At 41.3% G+C, this 14377-nt stretch overlaps 1 protein-coding gene and 1 long non-coding RNA gene across 3 annotated transcripts in view; both read left to right on the top strand.

Moving 5' to 3' along the window:
- Nucleotides 1-8494, top strand: part of LOC124257376 (structural maintenance of chromosomes flexible hinge domain-containing protein 1-like) — a 67629-nt gene extending 59135 nt beyond the window's left edge. The window contains exons 39-43 of the mRNA XM_046691422.1: nt 1832-1938; nt 4109-4179; nt 4358-4529; nt 5446-5604; nt 7377-8494. Coding sequence (XP_046547378.1) covers nt 1832-1938; nt 4109-4179; nt 4358-4529; nt 5446-5604; nt 7377-7618 — 751 coding nt within the window. The 3' untranslated portion in view covers nt 7619-8494. The remainder of the gene's footprint in view (nt 1-1831; nt 1939-4108; nt 4180-4357; nt 4530-5445; nt 5605-7376) is intronic.
- A 40-nt stretch (nt 8495-8534) lies between these two features.
- Nucleotides 8535-11938, top strand: LOC124257349. Of its 2 annotated transcripts, XR_006893251.1 has the most exons (3): nt 8535-8824; nt 8865-9222; nt 9322-11938. It is a non-coding gene; the product is annotated as an uncharacterized LOC124257349 (long non-coding RNA). The 2 variants fall into 2 exon arrangements; XR_006893250.1 differs by having other exon boundaries at nt 8535-9222.
- Nucleotides 11939-14377: the final 2439 nt, after the last annotated feature.

The following is a 14377-nucleotide window of genomic DNA, read 5'->3' as shown; positions in this document are numbered from 1 at the left end:
CAGCCTATAACCATCACAATGATCCAATGATCCCCTATATATCACAAGCTATATATCAGCCTATGACCATCAAAATGACCTATGACCATCACAATGACAATGATGACCCCTCCCCTATATATCAGCCTATAACCATCACAATGATCCCCTGTATATCAGCCTATAACCATCACACAATGATAACCATCACAATATCAGCCTATAACCATCATCAATGATCCCCTATATATCAGCCTATGACCATCACAATGATCCCCTGTATATCAGCCTATGACCATCACAATGATCCCCAATATATCAGCATATGACCATCACAATGATCCCCTGTATATCAGCCTATGACCACCACAATGATCCCCAATATATATCACAATGATCCCCTGTATATCAGCCTATGACCATCACAATTATCCCCAATATATCAGCATATGACCATCACAATGATCCCCTGTATATCAGCCTATGACCATCACAATGATCCCCTATATATCAGCATATGACCATCACAATGATCCCCTATATATCAGCCTATGACCATCACAATGATCCCCTGTATATCAGCCTATGACCATCACAATGATCCCCAATACATCAGCATATGACCATCACAATGATCCCCAATATATCAGCATATGACCATCACAATGATCCCCTGTATATCAGCCTATGACCATCACAATGATTCCCAATATATCAGCCTATAACCATCACAATGATCCCCAATATATCAGCATATGACCATCACAATGATTCCCTGTGTATCAGACTATGACCATCACAATAAACCCGAATCAAACAAGAATTTATGGAGTTACAGCACTTCTGGTGTCCCAAACCATGAAGTCTTAAAGAATGTTGATACACGCTTCAGCCTTATTCACCAGATCTGACCCCAACTGGCTACCAAATATACTGACAGAAACAAATAAAGGAACACAAGAAAATTATGTTCCTTTAATATTTTCCGGTTTTCGTCACCAGCCTTGAATATCACTGTGGGGGTAAATCTGAGAATATATAATGGAACACTGCCATAAAGTGGTGTTCCCTTATTTGTTTCCCTCAGTATATTTTCAGGTTTGGGAAGATCCCTTTGTGGTCGTCTTCTTGAGGCAAGGGAGTTAACTGGCTATAAAAGACTGGTTTCCAACCTTCGCTGAACTAGACTTGAATTTTAGGGGAGTGGTCCCATGAATGTTGAATCAATATCCAGTTTGTAAACAACAGGGTGTCTTCCATGCAGATTTTGCAGGATTTGCAATTGTACTGCCAAGATATTTTCAACAATGTTTTCCAAGTCTTCTCTTGTGTTTAATCAATGTGGTCAAGTGTTTGATGCTCTTTGTGAGATAAGACATGTTTTATTACAATATAGATCCTGATTATCACTAACATACTATTGACTGGGCACATATATATTATGTGAGAGGTTGAATCACATTTGGTCAATAGAAGAGACCTGGAAGGGTCATCACTTGTAATCGTCATGAACTGTGATCAAGCCTCAAAACACCAGCCTAATTGCAAGGGTTGGATTGCTTTTAGTCATTTACCATAACACTCTTGTCTCAGGGAGATATGTTAGAGAGGGCTGGTGACAGATCAGTATTTGTCCTTCTACAAATCAGGGATATCTGAACTGGACAAGTTTATCAAACTGCAAGGAGACTGTTGAAATATTGTTCAAGCTTATAGCAATATTTCACCGCCAGGTATGCTAGGTTAAAACGCTTTGATACCTATATTCCCAAACAATGTGTTCGGGGAATCTCTACTAAGTATATGAAACAGATGGTTGATGATATGATGATAGTGATGACCTATGTTTCAGGCCCCTGCCCCACACGAGGTTCCGCCCCAGCTGGAATCCGCCCGGTAACCCAGTGTATGCCCGAGACATGCTGCTGTTTCCCCAGGATCAGGAAAACTGCAGAATAGGTGAGATTCTGGACAGATCAGGTTGATACTCCTTGTAGAGTTTGTTAACTCTTTGTTAACTTTGTCAGTGATTTCCATTTGATATTCTAGTTGGGCCTGGATTGTATCAAATAAGAACTTGTCACAGAAAATTCAAAACAAAAGACTGTTGCTTAAATATTGTTGGTTAAAATTCTTTACATGGTGTGTAGTTACATTATGTGAAGTGTGTCATTATGTGTCATGTGTCTATTGTTATTGTGTGTAATGTGTACTGTGTCATGATGTCTAATATGTCATGTGTCACGTGTACTGTGCCATGTGTGTAGTATGTCATGGTGTGTCATACATATTCTGTGTCGTGGTGTGCCACGGATTTTCTGTCATGTTGTGCCATGTGTTTTCTGTGTCATGTGTGTATTATGTTAAAGTATCCTGTGTCATGGTGTGTCGCATGTTCTGTGTCATGTGTGTTCTGTGTCACAGTGTGTTGTGCCATGTGTGTTCTGTGTCATGTATGTTCTGTGTCTTGTGCTATGTTGTGTCATGTGTGTTATGTTATGGTGTGTCACACATTCTGTGTCTTGTGTCATGGTGTGTCATGTGTCCATGTGTGTTCTGTGTCTTGTGCTATGTTGTGTCATGTGTGTTCTGTCATGGTGTGTCACACATTTGTGTCATGGTGTGTCATGCATCCATGTGTGTTCTGTGTCTTGTGCTATGTTGTGCCATTTGTGTTCTGTCATGGTGTGTCACACATTCTGTGTCGTGTCATGGTTTGTCATGTGTCCATGTGTGTTCTGTGTCTTGTGCCATGGTGTTTCATGTGTGTTCTGTTATGGTGTGTCACATTCTGTGTCTTGTGTCTTGGTGTGTCATGTGTGTTCTGTTATTGTGTGTCACACATTCTGTGTCATGGTGTGTGTGTGCCATGTGTGTTCTGTGTCGTCGTGCCATGGTGTGTCATGTGTGTCTGTTATGTGTCACACATTCTGTGTCTTGTGTCATGGTGTGTCATGTGTCCATGTGTGTTCTGTGTCTTGTGCCATGGTGTGTCATGTGTGTTCTGTTATGGTGTGTCACACATTCTGTGTCTTGTGTCATGGTGTGTCATGTGTCCATGTGTGTTCTGTGTCTTGTGCCATGGTGTGTCATGTGTGTTCTGTTATGGTGTGTCACACATTCTGTGTCTTGTGTCATGGTGTGTCATGTGTCCATGTGTGTTCTGTGTCTCGTGCCATGGTGTGTCATGTGTGTTCTGTTATGGTGTGTCATTCTGTGTGTGTGTATGTGTCCATGTGTGTCATGTGTCTTGTGTCATGTGTGTGTGTCATGTGTCCATGTGTGTGTCTGGTGTGTCATGTGTCCATGTGTGTCTGTGTCATGTGTGTTCTGTTATGTGTGTCACACATTCTGTGTCTTGTGTCATGGTTTGTCATGTGTCCATGTGTGTTCTGTGTCTTGTGCCATGGTGTGTCATGTGTGTTCTGTTATGGTGTGTCACACATTCTGTGTCTTGTGTCATGGTTTGTCATGTGTCCATGTGTGTTCTGTGTCTTGTGCCATGGTGTGTCATGTGTGTTCTGTTATGGTGTGTCACACATTCTGTGTCTTGTGTCATGGTGTGTCATGTGTCCATGTGTGTTCGGTGTCTCGTGCTATGTTGTGACATGTGTGTTCTGTTATGGTGTGTCACACATTCTGTGTCTTGTGTCATTGTGTGTCATGTGTCATGTGTGTGTTCTGTGTCTTGTGCTATGTTTCTGTGTCATGTGTCATGGTGTGTCATGTGTCCATGTCACACATTCTGTGTCTCGTGCCATGGTGTGTCATGTGTGTTCATTCATGGTGTGTCACACATTCTGTGTCTTGTGTCATGGTTTGTCATGTGTCCATGTGTGTTCTGTGTCTTGTGCCATGGTGTGTCATGTGTGTTCTGTTATGGTGTGTCACACATTCTGTGTCTTGTGTCATGGTGTGTCATGTGTCCATGTGTGTTCTGTGTCTCGTGCCATGGTGTGTCATGTGTGTTCTGTTATGGTGTGTCACACATTCTGTGTCTTGTGTCATGGTGTGTCATGTGTCCATGTGTGTTCTGTGTCTTGTGCCATGGTGTGTCATGTGTGTTCTGTCATGGTGTGTCACACATTCTGTGTCTTGTGTCATGTTTTTTCTGTGTTGTATGTTGCAGTGTTCGGCATGCTGCTAGGGGACACACTGATCCTGGACACACTGGACCATGCCAACTCTTACAGACAGGAGGTCAGTCTCACACACATACCTAACAGCAGGTGTAAATCGTTAACAGTAAAACAGTTGAGTTGCCAGTCATCCAGTAACAACTGGAATGGCTGGTCTGTCTTGATTATTCACATAATGCTGTATTAGAGCTTGAATACTGCCAAGTTATAGACAGATGTATGAATATAATTTGTTTCAGATCATCAAACACACACACTGCCCGACCATCTTGACCCGCAATGGAGACAGAATCCGCAGCAATGGCAAATTTGGAGGCACAATGAACAAAGCCCTGCCCGTGGAAAAGCTGCGAGGGGCTGTGTTCAGTGAACCTCTGCCTATGGCTTACCATGCATTATGTACCCAGATAGGTAAGTGACTTCACGTGGCAAAGATGACAAATCCTGATATATTTTTAAACATCCTTTTTCCTAATGTTGCCCCCAGTGAAGACTCAGTTCCAGTTGATCTTCAGCAACTCATGCTTACTGCCTTGCCTGATGCGTGTCATCGCATCTAAGTTGTATAGATCAATGGTCATGTCAGTCACTAGCTTGTCTAACACTGACTCAGGTATAACAGACTGACATCATTTAGATGGATTATTGCAGATTGTGCTGTTAAACACGAGAAATTCTAATTGTTGCTTAATATAGTGACAACCATATGTATAGTGTATGAAGCTTGCAATGAGCGACAGTGACATGCTTCTTTTATAGTCCTGTGAAATCTAGGTTTAAATCTAGTGTTCAACTATAGTCTGTTTGCAGTGAAAACATACTGATGAATTTCACTTTAAACAAAAAAGTAAATCAAATTAAGTGAAATTAAGAAGTGAAGTGAATTAATCACCCCTTGTAATACAAACCAATAATTGCGATTTGAAACTATGATTGTTTGTTAAACAACTTTTATCCTAAGTTGAATAAGATTCTGAGATTTGAATGTTCAATTGGCAAGGTAAAATTATGAGGATTCCCAATCTTAATTTCGCTTTAATCGATTTACTTTTTTGTTTAGAGTGAAATTCATCGGTACGTTTTCACTGCAAACAGACTATACCTTTGCTTATCATAAGAGGCAACTAGTTGGATCAGCTGGTCAAGCTCTTTGACAAGGTTGATCCCAGTTGCAGGGATGGATGCTCATGATGTCAATCACTGGTTTGTCTGGTCCAGATGTGATTATTTATATATAGTTGGTATGTAACTGAATGAAGTGTTACTCCATAAACAAACAAACCTACTTAGGACATGCACTCCCACGGTTTCCTCTCTGCGGTTACAGATACTCTGCAGAGTTATAAGGGGGCACTGGAGAGGCAGAGCAAGGCCAAGGTCGACCTGCAGGAACAAATAGAATGCCAGAAACTACCAGAGATGGTGAACAAGTACACAGAGTGCCAGGACGCTCAGAGGCAGCTCAAGGAAATAGAGCACAAGCTTGGTGAGTTCACACTTGAGGTCAAGTGTAATGTGAAGTTTGGGTAGGTATTGTTGTGTGAGGTGGGTTGGTGTGATCTGACGTTCCGTAGGATGTGTTGTGTGAGGTGGGTAGGATGTGTGTGATCTGGCGTTAGGAGTAGGATGTGATGTGTGTGATGGGTGGGTGATCTGGCGTTACGTAGGATGTGTTGTGAGTGGGTTGTTGAGTGCGATCTGGACGTTACGTAGGATGTGTTGTGTGAGGTGGGTTGTGTGCGATCAGGCGTTGTAGGATGAGGTGGGTTGGTGTGATCTGACGTTACGTAGGATGTGTTGTGTGAGGTGGGTTGGTGTGATCTGACGTTACGTAGGATGTGTTGTGTGAGGTGGGTTGGTGTGATCTGACGTTACGTAGGATGTGTTGTGTGAGGTGGGTTGGTGCGATCTGACGTTAACGTAGGATGTGTTGTGTGAGGTGGGTTGGTGTGATCTGACGTTAAGTAGGATGTGTTGTGTTAGGTGGGTTGGTGTGATCTGACGTTAAGTAGGATGTGATGTGTGAGGTGGGTTGGTGTGATCTGACGTTTAGGATGTGTTGTGTGAGGTGGGTTGGTGTGATCTGGCGTTAAGTAGGATGTGTTGTGTGAGGTGGGTTGGGTTGGTGTGATCTGGCGTTAGGATGTGTAGAGGTGTGTGTGATCTGACGTTAAGAGGATTTGTTGTGTTAGGTGGGTTGGTGTGATCTGACGTTAAGTAGGATGTGTTGTGTGAGGTGGTGGGTGGTGTCCTGTGAGTTTGGGTAGGGTGGTGTTGTGTTGTGTGAGGTGGGACAGGGTGATGTAAGATGGCGGGCAGTGTCCTGTGAGTTTGGGTGTGAGTTTGTGTGGTGGGACAGGGTGGTGGTGGTGGGTGGGTGTGTGAGGTGGGACAGGGTGATGTGAGGTGGTGGGTGGTGTCCTGTGAGTTGGGTAGTGTGGTGTTGAGTGGAATAGTGGTGTGTTGTGTGAGGTGGGACAGGGGAATGCTGTGAGTGGTATTGTGTTGTGTGGATGGGGTGGGACAGGGTGATGTGAGGTGGTGGAGGCAGTGTCCTGTGAGTTTGGGCACGGTGTTGTTGTGTTGTGTCCTGTGAGTTTGTGGTAGGGGTGGTGGTGTGTTGTGTTGTGATGTGAGGTGGGGAGTTTGGGGTGTGTTGTGTTGTGAGGTGGACAGGTGGTGTCCGTTAAAGTAGGATTTGTAGGTGGGTTTGATGTGTTGTGTGAGGGTGGGTGGTGTCCTGTGAGTTTGGGTAGGGTGGTGTTGGTTGGACAGGGTGATGTGAGGTGGTGGGCAGTGTCCTGTGGGTTTGGGTAGAGTGGTGTGTCCTGTGAGTTTGGGTAGAGTGGTGTTGAGTGGAATGCTGTGGTGGTGTGTTGTGTGTGGGTGGGTTAGGTGTGTGATCTGAAATTAAGTAGGATGTGTTGTGTGAGGTGGGACAGGGTGATGTGAGGTGGCAGGTGGTGTCCTGTGAGTTTGGGTAGCATTGTCTTTGGGCTTGTCTGTGAGGCTGCAATAATTGTTCTGATGCTGAATATAAATATGCCTATCATATAAATAATTGGTGAGAGCAGTCCCAAGGTAGAGTGAAGTGGTGGGATTGTATAGGATGAGTTTAGGCATCAGAGGGCAGGGTTCGTGATCAGAAGCTGAGCTGGGCAGTTACTTGGATGAACATTCCTGGCTTAATTAGTATATTTCTTTAGGCCTGACTTTTATTATGAACCAGTTAACACCTTGTGTTTTCTCCCTTCCCAGGTGTGGGACTACAGCCTCGACAACGACCTAGCAGCAACACAGATCCCCGTCTCAAGAACAGTAACACCACAGAAACACCGTCCAAGCGCCAGAGAACATTGTCTGGATCGTCCTCAACAACAACAGTTTCCAACAGCCACCAGAACGGAGAGGTGACAACGCCCACACGAGCCAGCAAGAGGATTGCCTCGATGACAACAGTGGTGTCGGATGATGGTCGGAAGAAGTTGCGTAAAACATGATAGTAATGTGGTTTATTCCTCTGTGCCTTCTTGACTGTGTTGTGATGGCATCCTGATGGTCTGGCTTTCGACCTTGGGTGTACTTTCTTTCTTCTCAACATTTAATGTGGACTTGGTGGGTAAGCCAGTTGAAGTGGCGAGGTGTAAGGGGAGTAACTCTCTCTCCTATGGATGTATACAGTGCGGCAAATTAAGTATTCATGTTATAAGGCCTTGGTGAGGGTTGTCAAACAGTTGAAGGGAATGACATGATGAATATTGTATCAGATTAAACTTCTATTTTCCAGAGAGTTAACTGTTTCATCAGTTTGCTCAGTGTGACATGTCAGGGTTCGGTCAGCTGAACAGTTGTTTGTTGACATAGGTTTAAAAGATATTCTTAAAATGGCACATTAATGGTGTAAAGATGAGTATTTGCTCTAATAGTACCTATGTAGTTGTTCGTGAATCATGCCGTTCGAATGTCCAGTTTGTTTTGATGTAATGAGTTTGTAGGTCAAGGTGAAGATGTTCAAGTGAATACAAACTGCAATAAGTACAAGTCTGTGAAATATACATGTATGTGGAAAGAATATTTTCATATTCATTGCTAGTCATGACAAACCATGAACCGTGTCATCTCTTGGTGTTCATTTCCAATGAGACAAATTGTTGTCATGCTCCTGTGACACAAGCCACACAATAATATACATCTGCATCTTCACAGGTTGTCATGCTCCTGTGACACAAGCCACACAATAATATACATCTGCAGCTTCACAGGTTGTCATGCTCCTGTGACACAAGCCACACAATAATATACATCTGCAGCTTCACGGGTTGTCATGCTCCTGTGACACAAGCCACACAATAATATACATCTGCAGCTTCACAGGTTGTCATGCTCCCGTGTATATACATTCCATCTTGTTCATTCATTCCATTTTGTTCATGTCATCCGGGGTCGTCAGTATCAGAAATCCTAAATTTCAGTTTAATTTCATATTTTAGCATTGTCACAATGTGTTCATTTACCATAAATTTTAATAAAATCTAAAGCTACTCACCAAGTGAGAATATAGGATTGTAATTTCATTATTGTATGGAGTGTCATGTGGAGGGTTTGAACATCATAAAGGTAGGGTGTCATACTGGTAGGGGTGACATGATGGGAAGGTGTGTCATGATGGTAGGTGTGTCATGATTGTGGGTGTGTCATGATGGTAGGTGTGTCATGATTGTGGTCATGTGGTTGTCATGATGGTAGGTGTGTCATGATTGTGGGTGTGTCATGATGGTAGGTGTGTCATGATGGTAGGTGTGACATGATGGTAGGTGTGACATGATTGTGGGCGTGTCATGATGGTAGGTGTGACAGTGGAAAGATGTGTCATGCTGGTAGGTGTGACATGATTGGTAGGTGTCATGATTGATGGGTGTGTCATGATGGTAGGTGTGACAGTGGAAAGATGTGTCATGCTGGTAGGTGTGACATGATTGGTAGGTGTCATGATGGATGGGTGTGTCATGATGGTAGGTGTGACATAATGGAAAGATGTGTCATGCTGGTAGGTGTGACATGATTGGTAGGTGTCATGATAGATGGGTGTGTCATGATGGTAGGTGTGACAGTGGAAGGATGTGTCATGATGGTAGGTGTGTCATGATGGTAGGTGTGACAGTGGAAAGATGTGTCATGCTGGTAGGTGTGACAAGATTGGTAGGTGTCCTGATTGTGGGTGTGTCATGATGGTAGGTGTGTCCTGATTGTGGGTGTGTCATGATGGTAGGTGTGTCCTGATTGTGGGTGTGTCACGATGGTAGGTGTGACAGTGGAAGGATGTGTCATGCTGCTAGGTGTGACATGATTTGTAGGTGTCATGATGGATGGGTGTGACATGATTTGTAGTGTGTCATAATGGATGGGTGTCATCATGATGGATTGATGGATGTCATGTAAAATCTGCCATGGTGGAAAGGTGTGTCATGATCAGAGGTGTGACATGATGGTTTGATGGATGTCATGTTAAGTGTGTCATGAGAGGTGTGTCACCATGGTGGCTGAGAATGTACAAGTAAAGAAGAGCAGCCCATGAAAGAGTGTTCAAATATTGCTAGGATAACTGGCTCAGAGGCATCACTCTGGGAGGACAAGTCTCTCGTGGATCAACTTCACAGATGAGATGGAACATGAATATGTCTTTGAACGGCATTTAGAAGTGATACACATAAAGCCCAGAATTTATGGATGTAAACTTCTTTATTTTAGGATCACCATGTTTCGGAGTATATCCTTACTCCTTCATGAGGTAGAACAGTAAGAATATACTCCGAAATGGCATGTTCCTCAAATGAAGAAGTTGACATCCATAAATTCTTGGCTTTATGAATATGTCGCTGCCCAATGTCCATTACCATTTCTTCATTGGTCAAGCATCCATAGTGGTTTTTTTGTGCAGACAGATGTCCACCCCTGCAGATATAGTGTTTGTTTATATGTACTGGAGAAGATCTGTCCCAAGTTTTCCTTTGTTGTGATAGATATATGCAAACCAAAACCATATACCATGTAGATATTTATTTTGATTCAGATGTAACAGATTCTGTGCCCAATCATATATGTTGTCGAAAATCCTTTGACAAACATAATGATCCAATTGAAAACGTGAATGACTTCCTAATGAGGTACTGTCATGATCTCGGGTTGCAGGTATATTGTTGAAACTTTCTTGATCACCAACTTAACACTATGAAATAAGGCAGCATTAAATATCATATAGTGCTACATAATGAATACCATTTAAATGTTGTTGTGACCATTTGTAGTGTTAACTGACTTGTACGTGTGAGGATGTGATACTGTGGTATCGCAATGTGATTGTAATAATCTTATGCAAATATGATGAAAAATGTTGCAAATTGTTTTGATGTATTACAGATGTATGCTGGAGATACCTGGTTTGGAGTTGAATGTATATTACATAACGGGCACATGGTCTGCAGCAATATGACACTGTCAATGCCACATGTCAAGTCATGTTTTGTTTTTTACCAAGGTTAGACACCTTTGGTCAATTTCAGCTAGTCTGCAGTTCATTTCAGACTAGTGTCTCATGTACATAACTCTGATTTGTGCTAGTCTTGGGCTAACAGGCTAGCGGCCATGTCTGTCCATGCTTGTGGTGTTCAAATAATTGGAAAGACATTTCTTGAGAGCCACTATGATGATCTGGACATTGGATATTGGTTTCCATTCTATATGAAACATATTGGGAGTTGTAATTGTTTTAACGTAATCTGCTTCAAGATGAAACATATACTGAGTGATTTTCAAACACCACTAAAGCATTATATTTTAAATATAAAAAATATATAACTTGAGAATGACCTTTGGTTATTTCTTGAGATAAACGTTGATTTTAGACTTTTGGGGATAACCCTGCAAAATCCTTTGGCAGGTGTTGTGTTTTCTGTTGTGTTTGAATGGGCAACAGCTCAGCCAATACTCACTGGCAGTAGAGGTGTCATGTTCTGTGTTCACAACTATTTCCTCACTCGTAGTTATGTTTTTTAGCTCACCTGACAGAAAGTCAAGGGAGCTTTTATCATGGCCTGTTTGTCTGGGGTCCAGTGTTAACATCTCCATAGAAACCACTGAATGTTTTCACTTACATCTTCTCACTTATGACAACATCCTAATTTTTTCAAGTGGATCCAATTTTAATATATATGTTTACCTTTGCCCTCCGACTAGGTTCCTAAATTCTCTTGAAATGCATTCCCTCTACTGTAATCATCCCCTGAGACCATGGGACCAATAAAACTCCATAAGACTTTTTTAACCAATGATGTCACCTGAATTTCTTCATTTGGTTCAAATCCAATTTCATTATGGCCACCACAGCATCTATTTAAGAAATCAAATTATAGCTGTTATTTTGACATATTTTTGGTCTTTGATTATTATTCTCATATATGTGAAAATATGTTGATATACATATTTTGCCCAGTAAATAACTTTGATGAAATTTAGGAGCTGAAGTTTGGCATATGTGTGCCTCCTGATGATGGCATCATATTTTGTTCAAATATTTACATCATGGTTTTATTTGTAGTTTTCAGCAACTTTTCAGAATTGGCTGTCTTTTCTGACATTTTAAACAGTTCGCCATATATCCAGGTGAGCTAGAATCCTGAAGCACAATACTAAGTGTTCATTTTGGTCTATATTTCTACAGATATCATTCTAACATGCTTTGTATGTTTACACACTACATTCTATCATTCCATTGTCAACTTATCACTGTTCATTTTAAAAAATAAAGTCCTAAGGAAGAAGAACTTTTTGATTTTCTTTGTTACTTCAGGAACCAAAAAAGTGGAAGGAAGAGTGTTTGAAATACAATGTGTATTTTCTTATTCCCTGGGAAACATATCTGACTCAGAATCTTCTCAGGGAGACATACATCCTGTACCTGATCAGTAATCCCCACAGAGGAGACAAACATGTGAAAAGTGAAATCTTTATCAGTGTTGTCATATTTTATGTTTCAGCAAACCTTTCAGAAACTGGTAACCTTGAAATTCCTAACAGTAATCATCTGGGTGGTGGGGTTTGCAGACTAACTGATTTTCAGTGAAAAAGAAAAACATGTTTTCATCAAATGTAAGATTTCTTGTTACCAATGGACTTACTTGTATATGTAATTTACTTCTTGCTGTGAAAGCAGTAATATCTTCAGGAAACTGTACACAACCACACCTTTCATTGAAATCTTGCTCTTGCTCTGCAGAGCATCATGTTTCTGACGTATAACAAGGTGGTGGGGTAGCCTAGTGGTTAAAGCATTTGCTCATCACCCCGAAGGCCCAGGTTCGATTCCCCACATGGGTACAATATGTGAAGCCCATTTCTGGTGTCGTGATATTGTTGGAATATTGCTAAAAGCAGCATAAAAATGAACTCAGTCAGTCTGGAGCATAACTCATAAATCATATTACATGAAACATCAAAATGAAACTTTGTATTGACTTCCCACACATGCAACCTTGTAGCGATTCAGGGTTAAGACCAGTTACCACAGCAACCCGTGCGTCTTGTGAGAGGTGACAAGATGGATCAGTTTTCACAACTTGGCTGATAGTATACCATTGTATCTGAGAGAGGACATTCATAATGCAGTGTCCATGTAAAGAATCTCTACAGCATCACCCAAAAATAGTATTGATTTCTTTACAATGTGTTACATTTCATCATGACGTAATGATTAGGAACTATTGATATAACACTGCTATCCAATGAAAGGTTCACCCTGTTTTAACCACCACCACTAATATTCAGTTTCCTGGGGGGGTTAAAAACATTTAAAGAAGAAAAGGAATATTTTGGGTTAATGCATCTATCAATGTGAGTTGTACTTACAAGCTTAGGAAATAATTCGGTTTAGTAAAATGATTGCATGACAAACTTCTTGAGATTTTATTATTATTAAGATGTACTTTAGTTTATCTGTCATGGCATAATATGAAAGAACTTCTCTTTAGTAGCTTATTTAAAGGCATGGTGGATAACAACAATTTATAGGCGACTGAAATGTCTCATTTCATTCTCAAATTTGTTACTCATACCTTTTCATGGCATTCATACTCTTGAGCAGCACTTGTGTTGTGATCTTCCAGCTCTCCCCTTTGTGAATGAAACCACACAACACCAGTCATCCAGTTATAGTTTATTATCAGAATATATTCAGTTCTCTATGAAACAGTTGAAAAACTGCTTCTTTCTGAATAGCATTTACACAATTGTCCAGAGGCACTTCTGGATATTTCAGTCAATCTGAACATTACAAATCCAAATCAGAAAATCACATAACAATGCAGCAAGAATGTCAACTTGAAATATAAAATCACACGTGGTCACCCATATTTAGGATATCTCCATGCAAACCGAGAATCTTTTCTGACTTAAGGTAAATTGAACTGCAAAACCTCATCAAATACCAAGGATTTGTACTATCTGACATGTTTACTGGCTGAAGCTTGAAGTCTGAGAGGCAAGGATCTGGAAATCGGAAACGAGTCCGTGTGCTAGACATTTCCATTTATGACTGTAGCATGAGGAAATATTTGCATGCACCAGCTGTGACATCCACTCCAGCTACTTGCCTTCATTCAGTCATGCACCACACTTGTACAAAACACATGCAAAATGAAGATGATGAATACCTAAAACAGATCTTGTTTGTTAAAGGAGCTCTCAGCAACATTCAAGCTAAATGATGACCGTATTTACAAAAGTCTGTTCTGAGACTGACAATCCAGTGAATCCCATCATGATCACCTAACAATGCCATTACAATGCATCAACCAGTCAGCAAGTCTGGCCTCTTATGAGTGAGTGATTTTGTTTTACACCGCTTTTAGCAATATTCCAGCAATATCATGGTGGGTGACACCAGAAATAGACTTCAGACAAGTGGGGAATCGAACCCAGGTCCTCGGTGTGGAAAGCGAATGCTTTAACCACTAGGCTACCTCACTGCCCCTGATCTCTTATGGGTTGCTAAAGGATATTGAAGTCTAAGGATTCTTCACGGAGAATACAATGTTAAGTGTAAATGTACCTAATGTACATGTATGGACAAAAGGAGATCTTTGATTAGAGGAGTTCAAACATGGATTTCCATGGCCATATTATCACACACAACTCCAGAAGATAATAACAGACTCTATAAAATGATCACAAATCTGAAGGAGGCAATACATAAAAAGATTATACAT

The sequence above is a fragment of the Haliotis rubra genome, unplaced genomic scaffold (assembly GCF_003918875.1).
Source record: "Haliotis rubra isolate DU_JTF1 unplaced genomic scaffold, ASM391887v1 Scf66, whole genome shotgun sequence".
In the NCBI taxonomy this organism is placed as follows: Eukaryota; Metazoa; Mollusca; class Gastropoda; order Lepetellida; family Haliotidae; genus Haliotis; species Haliotis rubra.
This window is presented reverse-complemented; position numbering and strand designations above follow the sequence as displayed.